The 24,887-nt window shown below is 31.3% G+C and overlaps 2 protein-coding genes and 1 pseudogene across 4 annotated transcripts; 2 read left to right on the top strand and 1 right to left on the bottom strand.

Annotated features, from left to right (window-relative positions):
* The first annotated feature begins 1,034 nt into the window (after positions 1-1,034).
* LOC113517275 (cytochrome P450 18a1) lies at positions 1,035-4,467 on the top strand. Its single transcript, XM_026901909.3, has 6 exons — positions 1,035-1,573; positions 1,972-2,093; positions 2,176-2,400; positions 2,485-2,689; positions 2,929-3,193; positions 3,281-4,467. The coding sequence occupies exons 1-6, from the start codon at positions 1,189-1,191 to the stop codon at positions 3,699-3,701; spliced, it is 1,623 nt and encodes a 540-aa protein (XP_026757710.2). The 5' UTR covers positions 1,035-1,188; the 3' UTR covers positions 3,702-4,467.
* Positions 4,468-8,223: 3,756 nt separating this feature from the next.
* On the bottom strand, positions 8,224-20,678 carry LOC113517412 (cytochrome P450 306a1). Of its 3 annotated transcripts, XM_052894632.1 has the most exons (10): positions 20,526-20,678; positions 16,138-16,204; positions 15,698-15,850; positions 14,911-15,235; positions 13,351-13,496; positions 11,683-11,882; positions 11,023-11,473; positions 10,560-10,709; positions 10,018-10,192; positions 8,224-9,525 (listed from the first exon to the last, which is right to left on the bottom strand). In XM_052894632.1, the coding sequence occupies exons 4-10, from the start codon at positions 15,227-15,229 to the stop codon at positions 9,344-9,346; spliced, it is 1,623 nt and encodes a 540-aa protein (XP_052750592.1). In that variant the 5' UTR covers positions 15,230-15,235; positions 15,698-15,850; positions 16,138-16,204; positions 20,526-20,678; the 3' UTR covers positions 8,224-9,343. The 3 variants fall into 3 exon arrangements, with proteins under 3 accessions (XP_052750592.1, XP_052750591.1, XP_052750593.1); XM_052894631.1 differs by lacking the exon at positions 16,138-16,204; XM_052894633.1 differs by lacking the exons at positions 15,698-15,850; positions 16,138-16,204; positions 20,526-20,678 and adding an exon at positions 15,312-15,433.
* Positions 17,673-24,887, top strand: part of LOC128200613 (uncharacterized) — a 22,438-nt pseudogene continuing 15,223 nt past the window's right edge.

Raw genomic sequence — 24,887 nt, 5'->3', positions numbered from 1 at the left:
GGAGCCACTCTTACCCTCGCCGAATCTCAACGCCTACTTAGTCCAAGCGATAATTGTATAATTAAAATATAAATTATATTTTACTAAAAAATAAATATATATCCAGATTTATATCTTAGATTATATAGATAGAGTGTCTCCATACAAAAGCTTCAAGAAAAGCGGGTCAACTTTTCATACAAATTTGCGTGATAAATAGTAGAGGTGTTTCCTTTATAACGTCTATATTTATTTCGTTTTATAATTTTTGCATCTTTTTAATGCATGAAACTCATTTTATTTATTTGATAATTAAATATAGAAAGATTAACATACATTATGTACGTTAATATGTAGAACACTGATAAAAAACGAGTCAACTAATTTGAGAATTAGCTGACTAAAAGTTGATCCGTTTTTGAGACTCTATGCTCTATCTATATAATTTAAGAGATGTATCATATACATCACAAGTCAAATCAACCAAATCTTATATATGAAATAAAAATAATTAATATATATATTGCTTACATTATTTATATTACGGAATATTTTTGCAATTTCACCTATTCATTTTAAGATATATTAAAAAATCTAATATAATAATACAAGAGTTGGACTAATACTATACATTCTATTTTATTTGTAAATTTAATTTTAGAAATATTTAGTAAGAAAAACAAAAGGGAGTAAAATAGGTTGCATGAAATTATTTATTTTTATCTTCTAATAAATGTGTTTGAATTTGTGCACTGTAATATATTTATAAACGCTTAGAAAACAAAATATTTTTTTATCAAATCTGAGGTTACACATGATTTTATAAATGAACACGTAGCCTAATATTAAACTATCGTGTTTATAAAAGTAATATTCAAAACTAAAAAAAAAAATTAAGTACAAAACTAACACGAAAGCAGTCTACGCTCGGTGCTACGAATCTCGTAGCACGCTCGCGGAAAAGTAGCGGAGAGAGGAGAGTCCACATCAGAGTGCGGTGGGACGAGCCTGCGTGTGCGCCACCCCAAATGTGAGAGTATTTATTGGCAAGGCCATACTAGCGTCGCGCCAGTGTACAGGCAAACGCCGTACGAGATATACAATCGTATCGTTCTTGTAATCGCACTGCTGCGATCTACGGTCCGCGCACTAATGTTACGGGCAGTTTACCATTAATAAATATCGTTTTAATCACATAAAAAAGAAAATATGATAATAATGCTAACAGACTCTAAAATACTGTGGGGACTATGGCAAGTGGTGAGCTACTGTGCATCGCGAACTTCTTTAACGCTGCTGTTGGCAGCCGGCGTCTTGTTCTTGGTGGCGAAGCTGGTAACAACGTGGAATGATATTCGCAAACTACCACCGGGCCCGTGGGCTCCGCCTGTAGTCGGCTACCTTCCATTTCTTGGAGTTCGGCATAAAACCTTCCTGGAACTTGCTCAAAGTTATGGCTCACTATTTTCAACTAGACTCGGTAATCAACTGACAGTGGTTCTCAGTGACTATAAACTTATTAGAGAAGCTTTTCGTCGAGAAGAATTTACTGGCCGTCCAAACACACCACTGATGCATACATTGGATGGTCTCGGTAAGTCTTAATATATACTATATACATATTTATAACATGTTATTACATATCTTTCATCTCAAAATTAAGTTTTTTTGTGCAGAACATTAAGGAAACTATTTTTATTATTATAATTTGATCTACTCGTAATTAAAAAAACATTTAAATTGCATTGCAGTTGTTTTAAGACTGTGACCATTAAAGCACTCTTAATAAAAAAAAAAAACACTCTATTTAAATTATGAAAATGAAATCGTTATTTACGTATAAGTTGACCTTCTAAATAAAAAATAATAATATGAGTGACAAAAGTATGCACATGGGCATGTGGGCGTCACATACCTGCCCGTCCCACCCGCTAGCACATTATGCACCTCCCACTTACGTTGATCCCTCACTTAACGCCTCCTTCTGTACAGGCATTATCAATAGCGAGGGTCGCCTTTGGAAGAATCAACGCCGCTTTTTACATGAAAAACTTCGCGAGTTTGGAATGACTTATATGGGAAATGGAAAGAAGATTATGGAGAGTAGAATTAAGGTCTGTATAATTTGAAAAATATTTTAATGTTTGTGGTTGTGTGAGATAAAAAAAATCTGACTTTCTTTTAATTTTTTAACAGAATGAAGTATACGAGCTTATCAATAATCTCTATCGATCAGAAGGCTCCCCGGTTGACGCAAATCCTTTGCTCTCCTTAGTTGTATCCAATGTTATCTGCGGCATCACTATGTCCGTGAGGTTTACTCCTGGAGACGCTAGATTTAAAAGGCTTAATTTTCTTATTGAAGAAGGTATGCGCCTTTTCGGAGAAGTCCACTATGGAGAATATATTCCACTTTATAACGTAAGTTCTTCATATAATACTGTTACAATAATATTAATTTTTTTTTATTGAAAAATATAACTTACTTTTCATTATTTCTTGCAGTATCTTCCTGGAAAAGCTCAAGCAAAGGAGAGAGTTGTTAAAAATCGCGCAGAAATGTTTGAATTTTATCAGACGTTGATTGATGAGCACAAATCTACATTGGATTCAAATAATATAAGAGATCTTATCGATATTTATCTTATTGAGATTGATAAAGCTAAAGATGAAGGAAGGGAGGACGAACTCTTTGAAGGTAGAAATCATGGTAAGTTATTTAAATCTACTATCTTGATAATATTGTATTATATTTATGGAAGTTAATAAAGATGTTTAAATATTTATTATTTAAATAAAATTTAGTACATAAATGAATCATATCCTTGATTAACACCTTATCATCTTGTTTTACGCGTGCAGTCTTAGCTTACTAATAATTAGGTATATATATTTCGATTCTTAATTATTTGTATTTATTTTTAATATAAAGTATCTATTATTTTTCAGACCTGCATATAAAACAGATTTTGGGAGATCTATTTTCCGCTGGTATGGAAACAATTAAATCTTCTTTATTGTGGATGATTGTATTCATGTTAAGAAATCCCGAAGTCAAAAGACGTGTTCAAGAAGAAATAGATACCGTAATTGGACGTGAAAGACTTCCATCTATTGAAGATATGTCTCTATTACCGTACACTGAAACTACTATATTAGAGACCCTCCGCATGTCTAGCATCGTACCTTTAGGGACAACACATTCACCGACTAAGTATGTTTAATTTTTTTTTAATAATGTATACGAAATAATAACAATTAAATTTCTCCGTTTATACTAATATTCTATTTTCTTTCACAGAGATGTCAGTCTCAATGGCTACAAGATTCCAGCTGGCTCACAAGTAGTGCCTCTAATCAACTGTGTACATATGGATCCCAAACTTTGGCACGAACCTAAACAATTCAACCCCAGTCGTTTCATTGACGAAAATGGAAAGATTAAGCGTCCAGAATTCTTCATGCCCTTCGGAGTAGGACGACGTATGTGTTTGGGTGATGTGTTAGCGCGCATGGAAATGTTTATGTTTTTCGCTTGCATCATGCACCAATTTGATGTTCAGATGGAAGACGGTGACAGCTTACCATCTTTAGAAGGCACTGTTGGAGCGACAATAGCACCAAAAGCTTTCCGAGTAAAGTTCATATCACGTGCACCACTCATACTACCGCCGCCGCCCGTGCCTGACCACCCACATCTACGTCACGTTGGCGCACATTAGATGGCACTGATGTTTTTTTTGTTATTTTTCATACCCACCAGTATTTAATGATCACTCGTTTTAGAGCGCATCGTCACCATTTATTTAAGTATATATTATTATAAGTGACGACATCGTTTCTACGATGATCGAGGCTGTGCATAAAGTGTTCAACAATAGTAAACTGAATGTTAAGTTCAGTTCATTTTAGATATAATGAATATTCCCATCGTTGATATTAATGTTGTAAGTGTATTCAAACGTAGATTTCTTTTATTTTATGTCTATGCGATAATAATCACACTATAATATTGTTTTAATTAAGAATATATGATGATTAAGCTCTAGTACCTATACCAAATTAATGTATATTCTAGGTCATTATTTATTAGAAGCTTTGATTGGAAGAATGTGTGTTGAGTGTGATCTCATGTTTGTTGAATTGTAGTTTTTAATTTGCAATTCGATATATAACATCATATTTTTAGATACCTATCATGAACAACATTCCGTAGTCTAACCACTGCAAACTAGTCTTATTAATTTGATTTGAATGTAATCTGAGATACCTATCATTATTAAAACAAACTCTATATATAGTTATCAGTATATTTTTTAAATTGTTAGCAACCAAGTTGCAGTAAAGTTCAAACTTATAAAAAGTCTGTACTATTTTAAACTCACCGTTATTGGATACCAATACCTATTTACCATGCTTTGTATATAATGCCTGTATTTTAAAACTAAGTACTTTAAAATAAAAAATAATGAAATTATTTTAAACCCACTTTTTGTTTGATTTATTTTCTATTAAAATAATTTTATATCTTCTTAACAAAATCCACTATTAAAAACTAATATGTAGACGAAACTTTATTTGTTATATTATTTAAGATAAAATTGAACCGATTTAAATGAAAAATTGAGAAGGTCGATTAACTAAGAAATAGATAGATAATGAGGCCATGAAAACCTACTTTCCTTTCTTAAAACAAAATTCCAATTTTTATTAAATTATCAATAGGACACATAAATTTTTACTATCAATAGTGTGCAAAGAAATTACGTTCAACGTATATTATTAATGTAAAAGTCTTTTAGTTTTTTGTTTTTGATTTATCTATTACACCTAAATTACTAAACACAGATTTTTATGAAAAATAGCATAGATCATCTGCTTAAGTAGCGGTCTTGCACTGTGCGTTATCAGGGCACTTTCCTTCATACACAACACGCTTTGGAATCAATTTCCAGCAGTAATATTTCTGAACGAATACGACATCGTAACGTTACAGAAAAGAGCATATTCCTTCTTAAGAAGTCGACAGCGCACCTGCAATGTCTGGTATTACGGGTGCTTATGGGCAGTGGTAGTCACTTACCATCAGAAGAATTGTCCAGAGAAGTCAAAAATTAATATACAGATAGATACATACATATCCGTTACACCTTTCTCCCACTACGCCGGTTATGGGTACTTTTAATTCAGCCCTTTTCTCTGCATGTGGTGCATTTAGTCGACATACATTTGTTTAAAATGGCTATTAACGACATTTTCATTCATTCGTGCTTGATAAATCTCTTTTGTAAATCTTCTTTCTTTCATCTCCTTTAAATTGCCAAAGCAACGCTACAAAGATATCTAAATACAAGATATTACATTGATTAGAATATTTTTTACTGACATTAAGTAGCTTAAGAAATGGAGAAAGTTCTCGACTTTCACAATTAAGTTTATTTATATTGATGCCGGAATTTTATTATATTTAAATTTTTATAGAAAAAAAACACAACCTGAGAACGATGTATTAAATAATTGTTGTTATATATTAACAACATCTTTTATCTGGAGATACAAAAATATCTTGTAGGTACGTTTGTATATCAAAATTTTTGAGTGTTCATCAATAAGTTTTATATCAATCAACAATGCCGTGGCCCTTAGAATAAATAAACCAAAATAAACCTTTGAGAACTGCACATAAATCATCCGGTTATAGTTGTATACGTATCAAGAACTCGTCAATTTTATTTGCTGCTGTTACCTGTGCCAGATAAATTGCTAACAATAATGCATACATTATATAAAAGTTAAGGAGAAGATTATTGTTAGTATTCTAACATCTGAACTACGACAATTATCTCTTGGGCCCTACTTTTTAATGTAATTTCAATGTACTATGGCATTAGTTTGTTGATTCTTTTATGTCGTATAAAAAAAGTAAAATTAACAGAACATAGTGAACAGAACTTATTTTGTATATAATGTCAGAACTCACCATCACAGGTGAGATTGTGGTCAAAGACACTCAAAACGAAAATTAGAACCGAAACCGATATTTCAGCTTCAGTTGCAGTGACGGCCTGTATTTATTAATGGAAGAAATTCTTATTCTTACTTTCCCAGAGGGAGACTTTGTTTGACAAAAGTCGTTTGCTTGGGCACTTCTGTCCCATTCGTATTTCTACCGTGAAGCAGTTATGTTTACATAGCTGTGTTTCGGTTTGAAGAGTGGGATATGGCAGTGAATTTACAGGATACAGAGGACAGGATACCTGAAACCTCAGGAATGGTAACGCATGGGGACTATCATGAGCGAAATAATATACTATGGTACTGCTCATATCAATAGGTGACCACTTTCCATTAGGTGGGCCGTCAGCTTGTTTGCCATTCTAAGTTGCATAAAAATAAAATTTTACTAATTATAAATGTTCGAAAGAGTTGTGTTTGAATCGAAGCATTTGGCGTTCCATTGTTTCTGCCTACCCTAATGGGAGACAGACGTGACAGATATGTATGTATGTATTATAAATGTAAAAGTGAGTTTGTTAGTAAGTAAGAAAGAGAAGGCCATAAGCAACATTTTATCTCAGTCAGGATACATATCCCGAAAAAACGAACGAAATCGTGGGTATTAACCATTAATTAGTATTAGTAGCCCTTAACTGTCCACTGCTGAATATATATTCTCCATAAGAAGGGTTCTGCCAATAGTCGCTACGCTTGGCAGGTGCGTTGGCAGTTTGGCTTTTGCTGATGTATTAAAAAAGACGCTGCTACCCATCCCTCGACCATAAGTTTCCTTAGTCGTTTCTTACGACACCTACAGGAAAGAATAGAATAGAATAGAATAGAATAGAAATCATTTATTCAAATAAACTTACATTGAAGCACTTTTGAAAAGTCATTACATTTTTTTTTAATTTACCGCTCGTTCGGAAAGCTGTCTCATCACAAGAAGAACGAGCAAGAAACTTGCGTGATGCTCTTTTAAATAATTTTATTATTATTTTACATTTTTAAGTTTAATTGTGTGAATACAAACCACCAATTAGCACTAATTCAATTAAATACTCAAAAAGAAAAAAAAAATTGAATACATAACCAACTGGTTAAACAATTAATAAGAGGAAATCAGTCATAGTGATTAGAGCAGACCAGTCCCTACAAGCAGCACCCGTTCACGAGTATGACGGATGAGCCAGCCATCACTGCGCTCGACCATATTTTAGGGAGCCCAATGACCCGGCCCACCACGCCGCCACAAGTCTGGACATTTTAGTGAGCATGACTACTCAAAACACTAGACCACGTCAAAGCTACTCACAATTGCCATCTGATAGTTATAGTATTCACATTTTACATAAGAATGCATGCGGCAATTAATACAAAAAACCGCTACGCTTTCATATTTCTAAAATTAATCAATTAAATCAAGAAAGCAATGAGAAAATAAAATTATAACGTTGTATGCTAATAAACTAATTATTTACTTGATATGTTGTCATCTATGAATTCGTCTATCCTGTAATAGGCTTTCTTACATAAAAATTGTTTAATATAAGATTTGAATTGCCTCTCTGTCAGATTTAATGCAGATTCCGGCAGTTTATTATAAAATCTTATGCAATTACCATAGAATGAATTACTGATTTTGTGCAGACGGCATTTAGGTAAAATAAGCTTATTTATATTGCGTAAGTTTCTACTTGTACAGTCTTTGAGTTTTTTAAAACTCGCTAAGTTCTTCCGTGTATACATAATATTTTCATAAATGTATTGTGAAGTAACTGTGAGGATATTTGAGTCTTTAAAGCACTGACGTAATGACTCTCTTGAACCCATACCATAAATAGAACGTATGGCTCTCTTTTGTAAAACAAATATAGTATTTATATCGGCTGCTTTACCCCACAGCAGTATGCCATAAGACATTATGCTATGGAAATAACTGAAATATACAAGTTTAGCCGTCGCCACGTCTGTTAATTGCCTAATTCTTCTAATTGCATATGCAGCAGAACTGAGTCTACTGGCCAATTTTGAAATATGGGGCCCCCATTGTAATTTCGAGTCCACTGTTATACCTAAAAAAACTGTATCATTAACAAAATTTACTATTTCGTCATTAAGCAATAACTGTGTATTTATTAGTCTTACATTAGGAAGTGTAAATTTTATACACTTTGTTTTGCTGGAATTTAATAATAGGTTATTACATGTAAACCAATTTAATATTGCAGACATAGCACAATTTACATCGTCTAATTGATAAAGAAAGGGGTGGCCTGTTCTAGGCTGAGACCTACACGAAAATCGTAGGTAAGAGCTACTTATTTTATAAATCTATAGCATTATTGCTTTAAAAAGTATATATAATCTATATATATATAATATAATCTACATGAGAGAAGAAAGACAATTATTTAAAAACTAATGAAAAGTCCCATCTTTTTTTCATTATTTTTATTTGGTTATTGATTATTCGCATTACGACTTAATTTTACAACTATATTAGACGATTATGTCATCAATTCTGTACCGATTTTCACAATCCTTATGGGAATCTATAGAAATTGCTCCCTTGTTCGTTTTAATTTAATAACGATTGAAGTTGCCGTTTTTGTTGTCAGGGATCAAAAATCAATCTGTAGAGAGTTAAAACACTCAAATAGATGGCCTAAATTCAAATATTTCCAAATAATTTTTTTTTTTTTTTTCGAAACAAAATGTACTTGCGAAATATATATAATTAAAATATACGTTAAAAAGTAAAGTGATACGTAACTATAATTAATTTCCAAATACTCCTATGAAGTTCAAATAGTAAATTATTTAAAATATTAACAGGAATATCAAACTGCGAAACAGCGTAAGCACAGGCATAAGGCTGAGATATCATCATAAACGTTAAATACAGGAACATCATGAACCAAAACATAAATGTCATTTTGTACTTAAATAAACTTCTTACTGTTCTTAAAAAAAATGTGTAGTGTTTTATTGATTTCTTACGATGTTCGATTTCCATGCATTGTTTAGAATGTATAAAGCCAAATTACAAAAAGGTTTTTTTGTATTATCAGAAACAAAAACATTCGGCACTTGTCAGTTATTAAGTGAACCCTATCCACGGATACAAAGAGAATTCATAAAAAATATTCTAATATAATAATATAGTGGGAAATCGCCATATTACTTTAGTAATATAAAGGTTTAAATCTTTTAGTTTTAAACTGTAATCGACATTACTATTTTCATATTTTTAGTAATAGTAACAAAAAGAAACACTATTACTTTTGCTTTGTTTAAATAATTTTATGTTTATAATTTAAACTAAAAGAATATAAGAAAATTAAATAAAAGAAATAAAAACCCGTCAAACATCATCGCAGTAATAATGAACTGCAGGGGGTGTCAAGGTAACACCGACTTTGCCTTGCATTTCCTCAAGTGTTGGGGGGTTCGAAGCTAACCTTACGCGCTTGCGTCTGAACAATCTAGTTACCAGACCACACGACAACATACGAGATAATTCATCTCCGGGACACATACGTTTTCCTGAAAATTTTATTAAAAATAATTATAAACCTATAGGTACACTAAATTTGAATTATTAGCAAACATATTTATTTCATTATTAGACATTTACTGGGTACAGAGGAATAACACCTGAGTCCTCAGGAATGGCAACGCATGGGGGGTATCATGGGCGTAACAGTATACTCTATTATGTCCATGGTACTGCTCATGTCTATAGGCGACGGTTACCACTTTCCATCAGGTGGGCCGTCAGCTTGTTTGCCATTCTAAGTTGTATAAAAAAGAAAATATAATAAAGTTAAAAAGGTTAATAATTAAATAAAATGTAACATTACGTTAAACATATATCTATATATTATAAACGCTTTATCGAAATAAAAGCATGCGCTTTTTAAAAGCCTTGCCATAGAATAATTTACATGTAATAAAAATTTATTGATTAGTTGACGTTTTGAAATATACTCTGTATTTATAATGTAAATTAATTGTAATTTACCAATGCATAAATACCTGTTTGGAAAGGGATAAATTCTTGTGGTTTTAGTAAGCTTCCGTCTGGCGCTATGAAACGACTAGGGCGAAATTCTTCAGGGTTTTCCCAAACATCTGGGTCCATATGCAGAGCCCACTGTAGAGGAATTACCATGGCTCCTTTAGGGATTTTGTAATTACCCAAAAATGTGTCCTGAAGTTAAAAAAAAAATTATCTCAATGTTTTTAAATACAACTAACATCATGGATAATCGATATCTAAATTAAAGGTTAATATTAATAGATATTATTAATCATCAATGTACAAAAATTACTTATACATCGTACATTTTAAGTATGACAATATAAAAGTTACATAGTATAAGTCATAATTACTAATAGATATTTATATTTACTTTATACAATACAAAAAAAAAACAAATACTTTATACTTATATTATTATTTAAAATGACGTCAAAAACTGGCAATTTATTCAAAAGCAATATTTATTCATTGATCAGGTTTCTAAATATTTGAGTCAATGATTAGGTAATTTATTAATTGACTATATTTAACTAACTTCAACACATCCATGTGGAATGCCAACAGGTACGATGGACCTGATTCTCTGGGTTTCACAAATAGTTGCCATAAGATAAGGCAATCTCGATACGTCCACTTCTGCTCCCTCTTCTGGATAATTAGATAAGATTTCTTTACGGACCAGTTCCTGTAAATTATAATAGTTTATCAACATTTCTTTCTACGTATCTTATGAGTAGCAAATAAACTAACGAATGTAAACCAATAAACTAAAGTTAACTAATAATAACATCACAGAATATTGTGTGACGATGGTGCTATTCTCCACGCATTTTTATCTTAGAGGAAATATTTTATTTTGAATATTTTAATTCATTTATCCTTTTCACTAGAGTCTATATTAATGAAAGCATTTCTATGAAATCTAGCATTGAACTATAGTTTACTTTGTTCGCAGAGGAATTTCGATTTAAAATAAGTATTTTAATACAAAATCTCACCTGTTCGTCTGGATACAAAGACATATAAAGCAAAAACCAGGCTAGAGTAACAGATGTGGTATCTAATCCTGCACCAAACATATCAGCCAAAAGATACAGCAATTGTTCGTCTGTCACATAACGTGCGGTTTCGTCGCCCTTTTCAAACCTTTTTTTCTGCTCTTTTAAAAAACTATCCAAAACACACTCTCCATCAGTTTCAATAAGAATATTCGGGTCAAAGAAATGTTCTTCAGTGTCTGATGCATGTTTGCTATATTTGATACATTTGATATATCCATCGGGATGATCGTCAAATATACGACTGTGAAGGGGATACTCGGCGCCTTTGGGAATTTCTAACCCTAGCATTTTGCGCCGCCTTGCTATAATACTAGCGTAAAGTCGGTGGGACTGAGCTTGCCCACGTACTATTATTTTTATAGTATTTCGAGTGGATGGTGAAACAAATCTGTAATCAAAAATACAATTTCAAGTAATTATACATTTTATTTTTATCTACATAAATATTCAACACAATATTTAGTTTTACACGAAGTTAACATTTCTTGGGAGATGGGAAATATTTGAATCAATTATGAGTTTTATTCGTCAATAATGGATATTATTGAGATGTCTTCTTTTAGAGCAATTATTAAGTAAAAAAAGCAATTTCCTCACCGCACAAAAGGTAAGAAGTTAACAACACCAGCTACACCCATTTCATGGCACCCCTCTTCTTGAATCTGCCGACACCAATTCCAAGTTTTGTCATCCGGAGGAAATTTGAATCCGAATATAATTTCATTAACAACATTTCCTAACGAATTTGTAAGCATGTGAGAAAGGTCTAGTGGTGATCCGGACAATTTTTCCACATTCTAAAACAATTATATTTAAAAATATTATTTATTACATTATAATATACAAGTGTCTCTTAGTATCTACAAGACGAGTTTAGATTATCCGAATTGAATAGGTATAATTCTGTCATAAAGTTGGATGCGTGCTTTATTGTATTTAGGCTTAAGCTGTAAAAATTAGTAAAATCACTGTTATAAGAACTTTTGTACTTATCCCTTAAGTGTTGACGTATCATTGATATTCACAGATATCAATGTTGTATTTTTTTATAATAATTTTTTTAAATATATAGTATAATATTCGAATACAATCATAAATATATAAGTTCTATTCCTTTTCATTGGGAAATCTTTACTATTTAAATAGAAAAAAAAAACAAATAATCTATATTTTTAAGGTAAATAAACAGAATATATATGAGAGGTGAAAAATAAAACGAAGAAATAAAACACCAAGTCGAATATTCTGTTTTTTTTTTTTATCATTCTGCTGCTTTGAATCACAGCAACATTTGGCAGCGAGACTCATTTTCAAGAATTAATGTGGGTTTGACCACATTTGTAAAGCATTTGAATTTTTGCCCGCAGCCCATATATTATTTATAAGCGCATTATTTAAAATAATTATTATGAACTAAGTTCGTTGTTTCTTTTTTTTTTTCTTTACTCTGGTATGAAAATGTGTGCTTTTTGGATGTTGTATCCATAAATATGAAAATTTATATACATATATATGTGCAGTTTCATGGACATAAGAGAGTATATTGTTTCACCCATGATACTCCCCATGCGTTTCTATCCCTGAGGACGCAGGTATTATTGCTCTGTACCCTGTAAATTCACTGCCATAAGCCACCCTTCAAACTGAAACACAGCTGTGCAAACACAACTGCTTCACGGTTGAAACATGAATGGAAAATAATAAATTATTTGTTATCTCTTGAGACTAATTACTCTGTCAATTTTTTTTTATACCACTGAGGTGGCAAACAAACATATGGCCCACCTGATGGTAAGTGGTTACCGTAGCCTATGAACACCTGCAATACCAGAGATATTACGTGTGCGTTGCCGACCCTAAAGAAACCTCTTTACCCCCCTTTTGTAGAACCTCATGCTGTAGTCTCTTGGAAAAACCTCGGCAGGGAGCTCATTCCGCAACCTGAGTGTTCGTAGGAGGAAACATCTCTGAAACCGCGCAGTACGCGACCATTGAGGCTGTAGGACATGAGGATGAACTCCCTGTCGATAGCGAGCCGTAAGATGGTAGAAAGTGGCTGTGGGCATCATATTGAACAATTCCTCTGAGCACAATCCATTGTATAGGCCGGTAGAACACGCAGAGTGATAAAAGTTTTAATACACATAATTTTTGGGATTAAAAGAGATAAAGATTGTTTTATATCCCAATCAATCAACGTATCCTAGTCATGCAGACAAAATAGTGGATGTAAACTGATAATATAAAATAAAAATATATATTTACCTCGAGGAGTTCAAAAACACCAGATGCAATTCGTTTCTCCAACTTTTCACGAGATACGCCGTGCTTGCTCATTCCAAAACTTTTAAGCCATGTGGTAATTAACTTTCGTTGGTCCTTCCATAATCCACCCTCGGCGCAAATAATACCTTTAAAATTCTAACTTTATTACATTCTTCTTTAACTGTGAGTGTTACTTGTGCAGTTTTAAATTATGAGTATAACATGTAGAGTTTTTTTTTTTCTATTTTATGAATATATTTCTACCTTTTACTAAGAAAAGATTATTCGGAATTCTTGTTTAATTATGGACTGTGGTAAGAAGTAACAAGTACGGAAGAAATAATAAATTATAGTTCTGTGGTTTTGTTTTCTTGCAAAGATTAATAAATTTAATTATTATTAATTAATTAATATATATTCTTTATTGCACTTGTAAATTACATTGTTAATGCATTTATAAATACTGTGAGCAAGGGTAATCATCATCATCGTCATATTAGCTTTTCACTGCCCACTGTTAAACATAAGTTTTGCTTGTAGTTGTCTGAAATATGACCAACGGTTCCATATTCACTTTGAGCAAAGCGATCACTGCAATCCTATTTTCTTTAACACCCCATTCCATATTGTAATTTGATAATGAACATGAAAAAATATGTAAAATAGCGCGAAATCGAAAAAAGTTTTTAAAATAATTTATTAACGTGTTCTAAATTTAAAATAATTAAAAAGTTTAAAAAAAGAAAAGTTTTTATGTGACACTAACTGGCCAGACTAGTTAGGTATTTAATTGATTTATAATAAAAATAACATTTAAATCAAAAACTTTTATTACAATTGATTAAGGATGATGTAATTTTATTTTTTGCCTTTGTTGCATTCTAATATTATTATATTTTTTTTTATTTTAATTTATATAACTAATTTATGTATAATTATTATAGTTGCATATGTAACTGCTTATTACCTTTATCAATTTGTAGTATCAATACTACCGATAAGATGTCATTGACACTTATAGGCAATCTCTAAGGAATTGAAGTTAGCATTTATAGATATCACGTATTTGTTATTATTTTAATGTAAATACTTAAAGCTTCGGAGTATTAATTAGTTTAAATGTGATAATTTTCTCCAAATAATTGTTATGATTCTAAATATTGTATTAATAAGTGAAATATTTCGTATAAACCTATTTACATGTACAACAAGAAATTACAAGTATTTTATCTGTTATTTATGTTACATTGCAAAACGTAAAAATAATTAGAAATTATTTTGTTCATACTCTCGCTAAATCAACTCTGAGCATATATTATGTAGATATTGTTCTATTGTCTATCTCGCTCTAACATATAAATTATTATATTTTCTTTATTTTACATTGTGAATTCATACACCTTATATATATATATATATATATAAGGTGTATGAATTCATAGAATGATGAAATAATAGAGAAAACAAAAATATCAGTAACATTTTTTAACAAATGCAATTTCCGTTGCTATTGAAAGATTTTACAATACGATTGTTTTACAAATAAGTACTCGTACTTACCATTTCCTTGCATGATCCCATGCGTCAAATAAAGAGGAGCTCGACCCGAAAAATTTTCTTTGGCGAATGCATCTCTTACCAATTTATGATCAGATAATACCACTCCATAAACACTACCCATGCTAATTCCATAGATAGGGCCATACTCTTTAGACAACTTTGTTAAAGTCAGATGCGGATGGTTCCTGTCTATAAATGGTAAATATCCTACGATAGGAAGACCCCAGGGTCCAGGAGGTAAATGTTGCCGTTCTTTTATTTTTTTAAAAATCCAATATCCAAGCACTATTGAGAATAACCACAATGCGATGAGATCCATTATTAACTGAAACAAAATTAATGTTTTTACAATTCAATCAAATTATTATTATAACAACCAAATTGCAATGTTTACTTTTTACCTGATGATAACCAGCACGTAATGCAGTACTCTTTTATTAAACAACCTTATTATTAAAAAGTAAACAAAATTACCAAATCTATTTTTAGAATAGGTTATCGCTGTATATAAATATTTATCTACGTATAGAGCGTTCATATAATCTAGTCATTATTTTATATAATCTCCAGCGTCTATATTAAAAATGCATCATTTATTTAACGTGTTACCTGCCTATAATTTGAATGCCAATGTTACCAATATGAAAATATAAATGCGAATTGACGTAATCATGACATCACTATACGTATCATATTACCTAAAGTAGGTATGATAAGGTTTACGTCTTAGTACTTATAAGTACTATAAAACTATATAATTATTTGAAAAATTAAAATATGTACGTACCTGCAATATTTACAGTCTAATTGATATTTAAATAGATGTCGAAACTCAAATTATCTTGCTTGCGCCACAAACGTTTAGATATCAGACCACTTATCACGAGGGCTGACGCACTCAAACTGTTAAAATCTCGATACCAGGTAGATGATTCCTGGACTGAAATTTGAATAGCAAATAAATACTATTTGATTTTTAAATTTTAAATTAAAGTTTATTTTGTACCATTTCAAACACACACGTATAGAATGTTACGGTAAGATCACAAAGGAGACGTCCATTGCGTGTTTATTTATGGCGTGCTACCTTTAAGTACTTTTTTTAGTCGACATAGATACAGCTCTTTTTGCGAGATCGTTATTTCTAAAACGATATTTCAATCGGGACTAGGGTAGTTTATATTCCTTTTTAGAAATATATGCTACAAAGAGGGATTACAGACTTACATTTGCAAGCTGCTCAGATATTTTGTAACGGTAAGTTGACCCATACAATACATAGGTAAGTAAAAATCTGAAAATTAAATTAGATATGAATTTAAATTATTTGAGACTTTTCCCCTATACCGAACACTGTAAACGACTGTTTGTTTTTTAACTAAAAATTGTTTTTATTATAATTTAATTGTACATAAGTACAACAGTTATTATAATAAAAACAAATTTTGTTTAAACATAGACGTAGTATAACGTAAATACTAGATTCTGTAATCTCGAGTCTTAAAAACGGATGAACCTTTCGTCAGCCAATTGTCAAATTAGCTGACTCTTTTTTTTATTAGTGTTCTATATACTGACGCACACAACATATCTTAAAGTGTCTATATTTAATTATTTAATAAATGAGTTTCGCTCACTAAAATGACGCAAAAATTATAAAACAAAATATAGAACGAAGAAAGCAATCACTTACAATCGGTAAGTATATTCGGATTTAAACATAGTTATAATATATAATATATATAGTTATATAAATATTAACATTCATTTTCAAGAATCTTAATATTTTTAGCTTCGCAAGTATCCAAAAAGTTTTCCACAATTGAATTAAAATTCCTGAAATGACGCGGATATTTTTTTATAATAATTAAATTATTTCTAATTATTATTTGTATTATATGCTATTTTCTTACATAATATGAATATAACACTTATGTAGTTATGTATATAGAGATATTAGTGAGTATTATGCAGACTCTTTAATATTATTCATATTAAATTTAAGTATACTGTTATGATACAATTACTTGAATTATTAATAAAATAGCTATGATTTCCAAGTAAATTTAAAAAGGAGATGGTAAATTGGACTATATATACATATGTTTTATCCAAATGATCTTTATTATTTGATTGATTATATTCAATATCGATTTCTTAGGATCCATATATACTTCAAATATGGATCCGGTGTCAGAAATAATCAAATTGGCCGCCATTATTATTTAAAGTAATAAAAGTGTTTATTACATTTAGTCAACTCAATTAAAATAACTCATTTTCTTTTCATACGTAGGTATTTACAAAAACCCGCAAGAAACTAAAATAGCTTCCACTTCAATTAATTCTAACATCAATATGTTTTAAATGTACAAAAATTCTAAAACATTCGTATTCAAAAAAATTAGTTAAGTAAAAATTATTTAAAATGATCATCACTTATAGTGACATTATCCGTGTATATTTATAGTATATACGAAATATAACACATGAACTTTGAGGACCGATGAGAAAATTTGGAGCTGGAAGAAGAGGTGAATAAATTACACTGAGATATCATAGAATTATCTGAAGTCCTAAGACAGGTAGAGGATACGATGATCCTTAAATCCGGTAACTTGTTCTATCACTGTCTCCGCAAGTCCCTCCTTAATAATGTTTTAAAATTCGAGAGTGTATCGGCAAGGATGGTATATCTTAAAATTACCAAAAGGAAGATTATATAGGTATATGCGGCGACCGTGGTACACTGCGATGATCAGATGGAGGCAATGTACAAGGACATTATAAGAGCTATACTTTACTCTAACACTCATTACACAGTATCGATGGGGGACTTCAATGCTAAACTGGGCACAAGAAAAGACGATAAGATGACAATAGAGAACTACGGTACCGGGCAGCGAAATCCTAGGAGACAGCAGTTGGCTGACGTCATGAAGAAGGAGGAATTCTATGTAGAACTCCTTTTTCCAAATCGTCCACAAAGAACCTGGGCTAGCCCCGACAGATAAATAAAAAATGAGACAGACTTCAACATGATCACTAATCGCCTTTTGTTCAATGATGTCTCAGTGATCAATAGGTTGAAAACCAGATGTGATGACCTAATTGTAAGAGGTACATTCCATCTGAATATTAGGTTAGAAAGGTTTCGTCTGATGAAGTCTACGCTCCGACCTTCATATGTCTATACAGAAAACCTTGAGAATTTTAAACTCGAATTATTAAATTGCGTTCAGCGCCTGGTAAACTATAAAAAAGACGAAATATTAATGATAAACTAATGGAAACTTTCCAAGCAGTAAGAGCTAAACTTTGTAAACCCCAACGTTAAAAAGAAACCCAAAATTTCTCTGATCGTATTCTAGATTTTATGAGGAAACAGCGTGAATTATGGTCCCAGTCTTCAACGTCTACGTAAGAATATAGGTAGCTCAATAGGTAAATTTCCAAGTGTATACGGCGTGATATATTAATTACATACAGATTTTGAATGTGATTGAGGAGTTCTATGAACAGCTGTATAAAACGTCATTAACACCGCATACCAATGCGAATAAAGACCAAAAAGCTGAACTCATCCGACACTATAACGATGATATTCCGAATATCAGTTTGAAGGAGATTGAAATGGTTCTCAAACAGCTTAAAAACGGCAAAGCACTGGAAGAGGACGAAATTACTACAGAGCTTCTGAGAGCGGGTGGGAAATCAGTACTTGTAATCTTTCAGAAGCTATTTAATTTCGTCATCAACAACAATGTTACACCCGAGGCGTGAAACAGAAACGCGGTAGTGCTGTTTTTCAAGAAGGGTAACAATACCCTTTCGAAGAACCATAGATCGACGATGACGATATTACTTCTGAATCGCCTTTACGTATTGTTTTCGAGAGTCCTGAATAATCGTCTTACGCACAAACTCGATGATTTCCAGCCACCCGAATAAGCTGGATTCTAAAAGGGCTTTAGCACCATAGACTACAAACATAGGCTACGGCAGATTATACAGAAGACCGAAGAGTACAATCTGTCACTACGTCTGGCGTTTGTGGACTATGAAAAAGCCTTTGATTCGGTCCAGACATGAGCGGTACTACAGTCACTCCAGTTGTGCCAGATTGACTATAGGTATATTGAAGTGTTAAAGCGTATATACAATAAGGTTACAATGTCTATCCAAGTACAGAACCAGGGAACGAAATCCATCCAAGTGCAGAAAAGTGTAAGACAGTGTGACGTCATATCCCCAAAAGTCTTCATAGCTGCAGTGGAAGATGTTTTCAAAGACTTGGACTGAAAAAGATATGGTATAAACGACAATAACAAATACAGCACTCACCTTTGATTTCTCGACGACATAGTAATCATGGCGGAATCCCTGGAGGATTTGAATACTATGCTTAATGACCGCAATGGTACTTCTCAACAAGTAGGTCTTAAGATGAACATGGACAAGACTAAAATCATGTCTAACGTCTATGTCACATCCACACCAGATAGGATTGAGAATACTATGCTCGAAGTTGACGACAAGTATGTATATCTAGGACAACTTGTCCGAATAGGTAAGTTCAACTTCGACCGAAAGGTCAACCGATAATTCTAACTCGACTGGGCAGCGTTGGAAAACTAAGCCACATCTCTTCATCCAAAATACATCGAAGTTTAAAAACGAAGGTCTTTAACCAGTGCGTGTTGCCAGTAATGAGTTATGAATCCAAGACATGGCCCTTGACACGAATAATATGATTGCCTGTATGCAAAAACTTCAAATTACTCAGCGGACTATGGAGAGGGCTATGCTCAGAATTTCTTCGTGTGATAGAATCCGAAACGAGGATATCCGCAAAAGAACCAAAGTAACCGACGTAACCTATTTATTATTTTAACATTGCCATATAATTATCTATACTTATATCTAACAAATCTGTAGAGTGGCCAATTCTGTATATGAAATATATTTCCAAAATAACTATCAGGGGGTGATTAGTGATTGATACTGATGCCAAAAATGAAATCAGTAAAATTTTTGTCTGTCTGTCTGTTCGTTATAGAAACAAAAACAACTCGACGGATTTTAACGAAACTTGGTATAATTATTCTTCATACTCCTGGGCAGGTTAAAGTATACTATTCATCACGCTACGATCAATAGGAGCAGATCAGTGAAGGGAAATGTTAAAAATGTCCACCCGTGCGACGCCGGGACGGGCCGCTAGTCTAAACTAAAATTGTAATAAAGAGGAAAGATTCGAATTTTTGATGAACTAACAACTATTGCAAATTTAAATTCAAATCATCTTTTTTCAAATAGACCTGTTTACAAGCACTATTAAATCGCCATTTTTTTTAAATCTATTGTAAGGGTCGGAATGTTGTTATCTATTGAGAATAGCTCGCAAGAAACTCAACAGTTACTCTTTTAAATGTCTGTAAACATTATGTGTATTTATTTAAATGTACTAAATCTAAAATTACATGGTCATTAAAAAGCCCGTACATAATCGACCATACACGCTTGTTATTCAAGTAATCGTTTAGAGGCTTTGTTCAATAAGTATTTTTTTATAACAGTTTAAAATTTATTAAAAGGTAAATCAAAAATCTTACCATTATAGTTAAGTCACGAAAACCGTTTTTATTCGGACTTTTCAAGCGAAATACAAGTAAAGGTACATGTAAAATAATATTTATAACACAGATTTCCTGACGTTTTGCAACACAGGTTCTCCGTATAAGAACCGGCGACAGACTGCCACGCGCATTTCACGCAACTCTCTGATACTGGTAATTAATATAAATTTAGGATATTGTATTAAAATTTTGGTCAAATTTAAACACACAGATTAAAAAAATATATATCAGCTGTAGGTATGTACATGAATTTAGAAAATCTGTCTATTGATTTTGACGAAATATCAATTTTAAGAAAATGATAGGCGTTTTTTCTTTGTTAAATTGATGTAATTTATAATTCAATAAAATTCATTTCAAACACAATTATTATAGTTTAAGGATCACATCTTATTAATTTTTCACTTTTTACTACTACTCTAATCTGGAAATAATATTTTACAATGACCTTTTCAGAGATATAGCGCTTTAAAGAAATAAGATTAAAAGCATGTGAACAATGTGCAATTTTGTAATCTTTTACCTAATTTATATTCTATCTAGGAACAGCATATTTAATTGTAATCAATTATATCCACCTAAAGCTAATTATATTTCAAAGTTTAAAAGTAATAAAAATTTATTTCGTTAATAAATTTATAATCCCGCCAAATCAGCTTCCAACTTGATTGAATGTTCTACCTATCTATTCACTCTACCCGTGAAATAGGATTACCCGCCACCATTAATTTTTCAGCTAATTCATAGTTATATTATAATAACTTTATTTAAAATTCACAACCTACTTAATTTTTTAAACTAATAACGACATCTTCACAAATTTGTATACTAACTCGATTGTCTCGTCAATAGATCTCTCAAAGATAAAAAAGTACACTCGTGTGTCTAAAATAACATAGTTAATACTACGTACGAGTATTTTTCAAGGTAAGATTAAAAGCCTTCTAGCGTTTCATAAACACAAATGATATTACTGCCTAATGGAAATGAGTTGAATATGTTGATTGAAAAACACAGATTTAACATTACATATTTAAATTAAATAGTCAACAAGCTAGATACTATTTTGAATTCTTAATTCTCAGCCAGCAAAAAACTAATTGGTAAACAATAAAATTTAATTACTAATAATTTATACTATAGAAAGACTTATCTAAAAGTAAATGAAATAAGATACAAATTATAAAGTCTTCTTATTTACGTAGCTATGTATATTCTGGTCTCATGTTTTAATGTTATGTTTATGTTCTTAATGTAAAATTTTGGTAAAAGATGCTTTTTACCGATGCTTTTTAATTGTTCATTATTAGACAGTCAAAAGATGTACTTGTATAAGCTACTTTTCTATCTAAAAAACCTTTTGCGTCCAAAATTAATAAGTTTTGTATCAATCGAAACCGTCAATCTATTAAATCATTATAATTATTATTGAAATATTTTTATTGAATTATTGAACTTACAATGAATTCGATTCAATTAAATTTTATACGATCATATTTCGTAAATATTTTTAGTGATCTGTTAAATCACACCAAGCTACAATATTTTTCCAAACCTGTTTCATCTAACAAACATAAATTATTGTATAATATAACTTATTATAATTGTAATAAATTATAACGGGCGAAAATTAACACTTAAAAATTTATTTTTCATCCAAAAAAGGTACTATAAGAAGTAAAAATGAAAAGATTATAAATAAAATATAGAAAGAAGTAATGTTATATTAAATAAATTTAAATTTAAAATGTATTTAAAATTTAAAATGTATTTATTGGAACTATAAAAAATTACAAAAGTAGGGTAGTGTACGATAACAGCCACATTAGTTAAAAATAATTGTGTCGTAGCTGTCAAAATATTATTCAGAAACTGAGGAATAACTTAGATATAGTGAGATTATTGAGTTATCGTTTAATAGAATTTATGTTAACATAAATAAATGTGAATTTTTAAATGTATATTAGATGCCGAAAATTAGTGGTCGAAATCTGAGACTGGTGTCACCATTTTCAGACATATAATTTTTCAGCTTATTTCCAAAAAATTGTATTCACACAAATTTATATGTATAATAAATTTGTGTGAATACAAACTAATAAGCAGTATCAAAATCAGTAAATTAAATTAATAAAATAAATCAGTTGAGGTTACCAGAACAGATCAGTCCCTACAGGCAACATCCGTTCACGAGTATGATGAATGAGCCAGCCGTCTTTGCAGTCAACCATATTTTAGGGAACTCAATAACCCGTTTCACCACGCCGCTACCTGCCTGGACATTTTAGTCAGCATGACTTACTCAAGGCCCCCAACTATTCATGATACATACTATATAACAGTAACAATAATGTCATACATTAGCTAAACACTTAAAGCGGGCCTTACTATCCCATATATTTCTCTTTTATGATACTAATCTAAAATAATAACTATCCTCTTATTTTTCCATAGCACAGTGTAAACATATCTGGAAGTAATCGATTATTTTTAAGCAATTTCCACTAAAACTTGTTACGTGCCTCAGTGATTAATACTTTTGCAATTCTTTTTACAATGGATAGAATTTACTTTCCTGTTGATTCCATTTTAATTTTGTAACGATTGAAGATTCCGTTTTTCTTTATACAGCAAGAATTTGCGAAGCAAAATCTGAGTGTGTATGGTATCTATAAAACATCTCTACATTTACTTTCACGATTATAAAAAGTATGTCCAAATAAGTATTGTGACTAATTTGATAGTAATACCTATTAAATCAATTGGCAGCTACGGCAAAGTCAAGCTAAAACTTGTTTGTGGAAATAACGTATATAAAAAAAGTATTGGACACTGCAAAATAAGAATGTAATCACCTTTACATTGTATCAACGTACCGGTACTAGTTACTGAATACCTACACAGTATTTATCAGATAAAAAAATACTTTTAAATTGTTGTATTTAGCAAGTTGAATACTTGCATTATCATATCAGCCGTTAACTGTCCACCGCTGAACATACTCGTAAGTCTTCCTCATAAGAGGGGTTGAAGCAGCTTAGTTGGTCCATCGTGATGAATTCAAAAATAATTAACCACGATGGTTTCCAGGGGAATCCGCGAGAAGGTCGACCTGATAAGATATATTACTAGGTATCGGGCTGTTAGACCACTAACCCTAACTAACTAATCCAACAATCTATTTCTCCCCTACTAGTTAGGTAGGTGTCCTTGCCATATACGTTAATATGCATATTGTAACATATTAAAGATCGTCACGAAGAAGCACTACTAAGACTGATAATAACATACCTGCAGTACCTCATGGGTGGCGGTAGTCACTTAACATCAGATGAGCTGCATGCTAGTTTATTGTAAAAAAATATGATTTCAATATAGCCTATATATTACGTCCTATGCTGAAGCGTTAGGTTTATTGGATTTCCCTTCTAGCAACTCTACCGATAACTGTCTTTGTCTGATGACTCTAATTTAATTATTGTTTATATTTGTTTATTTGTTCAATTTGATTGTTATTTGTATATAATTAATGTGTTTATTATGTAAATAACGTCGATTATTGTTGATGTGCAAATTAGTGACATAAATTAATGTTATAAAATTTATCGGACAACTTTCAAAGTTCAGATAACTTCCGACAGCAATATTGTAAATTGCTATAATTTTTTATTGATATTACTATTATTATATATACTTAACTACTTACATTTTATATAATTACTACAAAAAAATTCACTCAATAATGAAGATCGAATGTTTTTGTTGAGGGAAAACTATATACCCACTAACTCAAAACTATAAATATAAAATAAATCAAGTTAATAATTTAATTTACATATTGATACAATGACTCATATAATATATTAATATAAAATAACAAGACACACAGCAGTCATCAACCACCCAACAGACAACTAACAACAAACAACATTCAACAAACATATCAGAGTCAACCTACACACTTCATAAACCGAACACACAACCATTCACAAATTTAGTACACACTCAACAAAGGAGAGGGCAAGGTAGAAGAAGAAAGACGTAGAAAAAATTATTAGGGAGCGTAAGTACCTTTTTTTCTATGGGTTATAGGACGGGGTATACATTAAAGCCGACATAAGTCGAGAATGTGAAAACCATAACTAAATCGAATAATAATAAGAAGTATCTATTATATAATAATATTTTGTTATTTGATATTAACAAATTGTTGTTGTTACAATTTTTTATTTCACTGGAGATAGATAAATGTTGTCTACTTAAAGTAAATCTTTCTAACAATCCAAATTCCTTCTCTACTGTAAAATTGTGTACCGCACCTCTTGATTTTATAGATCC

Source organism: Galleria mellonella, unplaced genomic scaffold, assembly GCF_026898425.1.
Source record: "Galleria mellonella isolate WM207_F2 unplaced genomic scaffold, CSIRO_AGI_GalMel_v1 utg223, whole genome shotgun sequence".
Classification (NCBI taxonomy): domain Eukaryota; kingdom Metazoa; phylum Arthropoda; class Insecta; order Lepidoptera; family Pyralidae; genus Galleria; species Galleria mellonella.
This window is presented reverse-complemented; position numbering and strand designations above follow the sequence as displayed.

Coding starts and splice junctions, on each gene's coding strand:
- LOC113517275 (XM_026901909.3), top strand. CDS start 1,189: ATGATAATAATGCTAACAGACTCTAAAATACTGTGGGGACTATGGCAA. Junction 1,574..1,971: donor GCATACATTGGATGGTCTCG/GTAAGTCTTAAT, acceptor CCTTCTGTACAG/GCATTATCAATAGCGAGGGT. Junction 2,401..2,484: donor AATATATTCCACTTTATAAC/GTAAGTTCTTCA, acceptor TATTTCTTGCAG/TATCTTCCTGGAAAAGCTCA.
- LOC113517412 (XM_052894632.1), bottom strand. CDS start 15,229: ATGGATCTCATCGCATTGTGGTTATTCTCAATAGTGCTTGGATATTGG. Junction 10,710..11,022: donor CTTTGTATCCAGACGAACAG/GTGAGATTTTGT, acceptor TATAATTTACAG/GAACTGGTCCGTAAAGAAAT. Junction 10,193..10,559: donor TTCCACATGGATGTGTTGAA/GTTAGTTAAATA, acceptor TTTTAACTTCAG/GACACATTTTTGGGTAATTA.